We start from the raw sequence: 7,191 nt of genomic DNA, 5'->3' as shown, positions 1-7,191 counted from the left end.
AGTGTCACTGGCCCTCATATGTGGGATCCGAACCGGGGCCCTCTGGCATCCCAAGCGAGTTCTTAACCATTGCGCCACTCGGCCGGCCCATATAAAGGAAATTCTTAATTTCATATTTTATCTTGCAGGTGAAGGCAATGAAGAGATTAGTAATATGATTCACAGTTATATCAAAGAAATCGAAGATCTCAGGTACAGTTCATGTTCTGTAATATATAATCCACATTTGGGGTTTTGCAATGTAGTAATATTGCTATTTGTTGGGCTTATTGTTTAGTCACTGTTCACAGTGATATTTCAGCCCTTTGGTCAGGTTAACTTTAGGGGACTAGGTACTTGCCTTTCCATAATGTCACATTCCAAACAACTTTCCTCCCCTCTCATCCCATCTTCTCCTCCTCTTGTGATTCCCCTCAGTGGGAGCTTACCTAACCTGACATGTAGGACAGGCATGCTTGAGGTTGATGAAGTTACTTTTGGTGCCTTCCCTCTCTGTGCCTCTTCCCTCACCATTTGGGAACGGCCAGCATCAATAAGTCATCTCTAATTGTTTAAATTTCCCCTTACTCCTGTTCCCTTCTACTTCCCCAGCTATTCCTTATGTGGGAATCGTTGCATCCCTCTCAGTTTACCTGCCTCTCTGGTACATACAGAAGCTCATTCATCACTCACATTTCATACACATACTATACATGATCACTATATGCCAAGCACCGTGCCACGGACTGAGCAAGTAAGACATAAACAAGGAGTTCACAGGCTAGGTGGGGCGGCTTACATAAATAGGCACATGTAGTACATGGAATGACAGAAGTTAGTAAAAGAAATGCCATCTCCTGGTGTGGGAATGTAGAGGGGACCCCGGAACCTAGACTAGGGGAATAGGGGTCAGACAGAAGGTCAGAGACTCTAATCATTTCTACAGTCTTTTTAGGTTCCATGGTTTGCCCTGATGGCTCAGCTACTTTCTCTTGCAGTAAAACTACAGTCAGCTCCATGGGGAGCATCTAAGTAGCTCAGATTTTATTTCTGCTTCCCATTTGCTGAAAATAACCAAGCAGGAGATCATTTTTCATAGCTACCCTAACTCTTCCCCATCTTGTATTTGTGTTCTCTCTTCCTCTGGCTATCCTAGAGAGTCTCAAACAGAGACGACTGATGTGTCCACTGTTTCTGCCTCCACAAGGCACACTGCATCCCTTAAGTGTTTCAAAAAGTAAAAGCAAATGAGAAGACATCTGATCTGGCAATAGTAGAGTTACTCTAATAACTGTTACTGTTATTCTGTGTGTATATATATATATATATATATATATATATATATATATATATATATATATATGTACACACACACACACACACACACACACACACATATATCCAGGTTTTACCTTTGGGGCCTTGGACCCTGGTTCTGGTCAGCAGCCAACCTGGACTTGCATTCCTATCCTGTGTTGGCGGTGCTTTTTCTTGCCTACTGCCCCAAACTTGCCTTTCTTTACTCTGTAAACCCCATTTTTACCATTCCTTGAGACACAGCTGATATCTGTCTTTTCCTTCTCTTAGCTTGCTTCTCTTTTATTTCCTTGGCACTGGTCAATTGTTAAAGCTGATTCCATGCTCTGGTTATTGTGCTCAGTTTCATCTCTTCCACCCTGTTCCTCTAAGGCCTTATTTAAGCTTGAGTTCACCATTGGACAAAACAGTGTCACAAGTGTTATTATTTCCTAGAAAACTGACTGAATCATTTCCATTCCTCCTAGTGACTGACAGTAGCACCTAGTATCTTTCTCTTTCAAGTTCTTAAGACCATTCTTTAAGCTGTTTAGAGAACAGAGATGACTCAGGCCCTGAGCTGAATCATTGATCAAATCTTTCCTGGTATAGATTAATAGCTTGTTCCACGTTCCCAACTTTTCTTTGATGGTTCTTTAATTAGGGGTGTCCTGCTCCTGAGGTGTGGTCTTCTAGAACCCTAGCACTGTAATATACAATGCAAAATAATTTGCATATAGAATAAGCATAAATGAGCTTTGAATTTAAATTAGATTATCTGGATTGAAATTTATCTATTAATAAATGGGTGACGTTGGGCAAGTTACCTAATATCTTCAAGCTTTAGAGCAGCGGTTCTCAACCTGTGGGTCGCGAGCCCTTTGGGGGTCGAACGACCNGGCAAGTTCTTCTCCTCCCCCACCCCCATTTGTGGTGGGTTAATATGGTGCATGACTCTTCTCAGCTTGCCCTGTTCCTGACTTACTGTGGGAGTTCAAAAACAGTTGAATTGGTCAAGATTCAATGAGATGAGTTCACTGATTACAGTAAGCTCAAATGTTGCAAAAGCTTAAAATGCTTACTTTCAATTTCCATACTTATTATGAACTGGTAACAAATAGTTTGCAGACTGGCACTGGACTAGGAACTACACTTTGAGTAGGCCTGTTCTTTAATCAGTCTCTATGATCATCACCCTCACTGGAGTACCTTATCTTCTTCATCAAAAGAGAAAGCTAGAGATGCATGAATCACCTTAACTGTCTGACCTCCAAAAAATAATTGCTGCATACACATGACACACACCACAAACAATTATTAATGACCTAGTATGTTCCAAATATTGTGTTATACAAAGTATACTGGTAAACAAAACTTGATGATTCTTGAAGTTTAGGATCTAAGAGTTGGGGTCTATAAAATTTCAAAATTAATAATTATAATAATAATATAATCAACAATAAAGAGATATGCAAAGAGTATGTGAAAGCAGAGAGAAAGAGTACAACCCAACTGTGGGCTGGATTCTTAGACTAGATCATACCTGAGTTGAATCTTGAGTAATAGTAAGAGTAAGGGTAAATAAGGATGAGCAGCAGATGATAAAGGTAAAAGGATGGGTGGAATGGGACCCCTTTTAAAAGGGTTACTATGAGTGGTATGTTGTGATTATTGGGGGAAGGCAGGAGCTGGAAGCAGGAGAGTACGGAGAATATAGATTAGAATTCACAGACATGAATTTCCTACCTGGGTGTAAATTACCTCTTTAATTGCAGTTCTATACATTTTCCAGTTAGTGTGTAAATGCCAATAAGAATCTCCTTTGTCTGTTTCACTGGCAGACATAATAGCTGCAGCATGCTAAGCATTTCATTACCCTTTTTTTTTGGTTGGTATAAAGTAGTGTTTCCCATTTTTTCCTATGTAATCTGGGCAGAAATCCTGGAACTTTGACCACTCAATCACAAATGATGTTTTGTATTATAAAACATATGGATATACTGAGTATTCTTCTTTTTCAACTGATAGGATTTAGTGCAAGATTTTTTGCTGACAACAAAAATCAGGATACAAGTGATTAAATAAAATAAAATTAAATCCTGAAATGTTCAGTAGGTAATGAAACAAATGATTTTTGAATTTCAATTTGTCATATTATAGATAGATTAAATTTTAGAATTTTGTGTCAGTTTTTTTTGTCAAGGGGTGAGAAATAAATGTATTCACTTGTACTTTCTTAAGGTCTTATGGGTCAGAGAAGGATAATATAAATTTATTTTCCCTAAGCAAACAAAATCTTTTTCCTTAACATAGTCTTCAAGCGTGGGGGCTTTTAAATTTCTTTTATTTTTAAGCTAGCGGTATTAATCTTTTGGTATCTTGAAGAGAAGATTTGATTCAAAGGGCAGGAATTTAAAAAGGATGACTTCATTGTTTTATTTGCTTTTATCTGTCAACCTAATTATTCTCTGTAACTTTCAGCCAAACAATCATGATAGCATGTGTCAGCCCTTCAGACAGAGATTTTATGGAAACTTTAAATACTCTGAAATATGCCAATCGAGCTAGAAATATCAAGAACAAGGTGATGGTCAATCAGGACAGAGCTAGTCAGCAAATCAATGCCCTCCGCAGTGAGATCACACGACTGCAGATGGAGCTCATGGAGTACAAAACAGTAAGTGCGTGGCTTTGGCTTTGCATTTTGTGGTACATTTTGTGAACACAATGATGCCCTTCTGTGATGGCTTACACATGTATGTCTCTGGGTCTAGTCTCTTGTCTGTCATGATAGTGACCTCTTTTCCTCTGAAGGTAGAATTCCCTAATTTTCCTGTGGGTAGCCTTTAATAACGTTCAGTCTATCCACCTGACCAAGTGTCTATTTCAAAAGGCTTCCTACCCAATCAATTTCTTTAGTGAAAAACGCACCACAGAGGGATGTAGAGGGAAAAGAACCTCTTTTGCCTTGACACTTAAAACAAAAGGGCTCTTGGATGCAGAACTGCATAATACCCTAATATCCTTAAGTGAATCTTTTGTGTGTTTAAGATTACCTCAACCAACAGGGAAATATCTTCCTTTTCTAGGGTAAAAGAATAATTGATGAGGAGGGTGTGGAAAGCATCAATGACATGTTTCATGAGAATGCTATGCTACAGACTGAAAATAATAACCTGCGTGTAAGAATTAAAGCCATGCAAGAGACGGTTGATGCGTTGAGGACCAGAATCACACAGCTTGTTAGCGATCAGGCCAACCAAGTTCTTGCCAGAGCAGGTATGCGTGTAAGGTGGGGCCGGTGAGGGATTAACTTCCAGAGGGCGGGAGACATTCTTTTTTTTTTTTTTTTTAAGCTGAGCCATCCTGCTACCTGTTGGCAGCTCAGCGGCTGCTCAGCTCGGGCTGGACTCGAACCGCTGTTGCNATGTGCAGAAAAAAAATATATAGAAGAAATGATTTTAAAAATTCTACCTTTAAAAATATTTTATCGAAATCAACGTTTAATATTTGCTGTTTCACGGGGTGACCTACAAGATAGCTTTTTTTACTAATATTTTATGACAGTCACTTTATTTTGGGAATTATAATCAATCCTTTCAGTAGATTGTTTCAAAATGAGAGCTTTTCTAGATTATATTAAGAATTAACTTTAATACCATGCCATCTAGTGGTGTTTTTGATTGGAAAACGCCTTGTGTTTGTTAGCCTAAAGCTTCTGTTATATGGAAGAAAATGTTTTAGAGTAAATTTATGTTGAATAAAACTTTTCTTCTTATTGACCTTATTATAAAATTGGACATTTGTTCCTGCATAAAGCTAACGACATCCCTAAACTTCTGTGATGCTGACAGCATCAGGGCATGTTTTCAACTTTGCTTCCCTCCCTCCCATCCCAGAGCCAGGGCTCCAATCAGATGTTCCTATTGTGTTGTTGCCCACTATTTGCTCCTCTTATGATCACAACTAAGGCTGTTTAGAGAAAGCCAGACATCCTAACTCCAATACCCATCGTATTGCTCCCATCATACAGTTGAATTCTGTGTTACAGGAAGTGACCTGGAGCCTGGACTTTGTGTATTGTTCTTAATTTCTTAGGAGATAAAATCATGGTGGTATTTACATTTGTGCTGTTAGGAAAAGACAAAAGCCATGTGTCTGTTTCGGTGTGGCCAGTGGTGGTTACAACTGTAGCCTCTTTGGAAGAGGGGGATGAAGACATAATGGGATGCTGACGCCACTCTTTGCATGACCCATTGGCCTGCACAAAGACATGGCTATAGGTGTTTGTATTACTGAAGGGAGGTGTGACCAACATTTAGGATAATGCTTATGCTGTAGGTGCTAGTTCAGTGACAGAAAAACGGTGGCAGGAGGAGAGACTGAAGAGTTCTGTAATTTGATTTAGTTTCTTCAATATTGGATGCTTAGCACATAGAGTCATTGTTTTTCTAAAGACAGCTTTACTTGTTCAGAGAAATCATATTGACATTTTTATTTTGGTTAAAGCAGATTTTGTTTTCCCACAAGGGAGTTATATTACAACAAGAAAGTGTCATGAAACTGCTAAACTACCTAAACATTTCATTTCTTCATTGAGTTGAGGGAACAATTTGCAACATCCACTGACAATTTTCTGGGAACAACCTGATGCTCTGATAATTCTAGGGACGGTTAAAAGTTGCCAATCTTATTTCTATTTCTAAAGAAAATCTCTGAGTAGAAGTATTTGTGAATTTTGAATATATATATAAAACTAAATTTAGAGTCAGTTTTTAGTCAAATTTTTTGTCAGTTTTTGTAGTTAATAGAAAACTTTGAAGTTTACTTAATAAATGTAAGAAATATAATATATAAATATAAGTGTAAGAAAAACAAATCTTTTCAGTTCTGTCATGTCTCTGTATTATTCTCTATAAGCCTTTATTATTTAAAAGTATTATAATTAGTAAATTGTTATGATTTTCCTTTTTCTCTCTCTTTTAGTTGGCACTTGGCAATGTAATAAGTGCATTGGGAGACAAGAGTAAGAGGGCCACGCATGTCCCCTATAGAGATTCTAAGCTGACAAGACTGCTACAGGATTCCCTTGGGGGTAATAGGTACGCATACATTATTATTCTCCATAGTACTGAATTCCAATTATTCATTATTTTTAAACTTTGTAAAGTGATTTATAAGAACTGTGCTTATTCTAGGGCAAATTAGTAGGACAAGGAATTAATAATTATTAAGTACATAAAATGTCTGAGTCCTTTGGTATGTTGTTCTTTTACGTAATCCTCATAACATCCCTTGAGGCAGATGTTATTATTCCTACTTTATAGGTAAGGAAATTGAAATCCAGAGAGGTTAAGTAATTTACTCTAAGTCACTTAGCTAGTAAATGAAGTCCATAGCATGTGCTTTTTCTACTTTATCATAGTTTCTGCTTAAGTGCTTGGCATATAACATATGCCTAATAAAATTTTGTTGAAAAATAAATGCTGTCTTCTAAATAAATATAAAGTAATTTAAATATATTTGATACCGTTTTACAAATCTCCTAAAACTTAAACATTTTTTTTACATGTGGAAGAACTTCTTTTAAATGTCAATTAAATGAATATAGAGTATTTGGTGGTTATTAACTTTGCCAATTTCACTGATATTTCTCCTTTTTCATAACTTTGAATTATCCTGATCATCAGCTAAAAATATTCTTTTGTAATGCATTCCTTTTTATAAACATCAACATGTTGGCTTTATAAGTGGAAACATTTTTGGCATTTAAATTGAATCGTAGCACAAATCAACAAGTTGCAAACAACTATTACATTTTTATTGATTTTATTACAGTTAATATAATCTATTTTACAGTGTTTTCAATGGTCTAACATCATGTATACTGAAAAGATGTAAAATGATCTGGTAATT

At 37.0% G+C, this 7,191-nt stretch overlaps 1 protein-coding gene across 1 annotated transcript in view; it reads left to right on the top strand.

Moving 5' to 3' along the window:
- The window catches only part of KIF21A (kinesin family member 21A), a 165,703-nt gene that overhangs the window by 98,559 nt on the left and 59,953 nt on the right, over positions 1-7,191 (top strand). Inside the window, exons 5-7 of the mRNA XM_019632962.1 lie at positions 3,757-3,952; positions 4,365-4,562; positions 6,262-6,377. Of these exons, the coding sequence (XP_019488507.1) occupies positions 3,757-3,952; positions 4,365-4,562; positions 6,262-6,377 (510 nt within the window). The remainder of the gene's footprint in view (positions 1-3,756; positions 3,953-4,364; positions 4,563-6,261; positions 6,378-7,191) is intronic.

This window comes from Hipposideros armiger, unplaced genomic scaffold (genome assembly GCF_001890085.2).
Source record: "Hipposideros armiger isolate ML-2016 unplaced genomic scaffold, ASM189008v1 scaffold_1209, whole genome shotgun sequence".
Taxonomy (NCBI): domain Eukaryota; kingdom Metazoa; phylum Chordata; class Mammalia; order Chiroptera; family Hipposideridae; genus Hipposideros; species Hipposideros armiger.
This window is presented reverse-complemented; position numbering and strand designations above follow the sequence as displayed.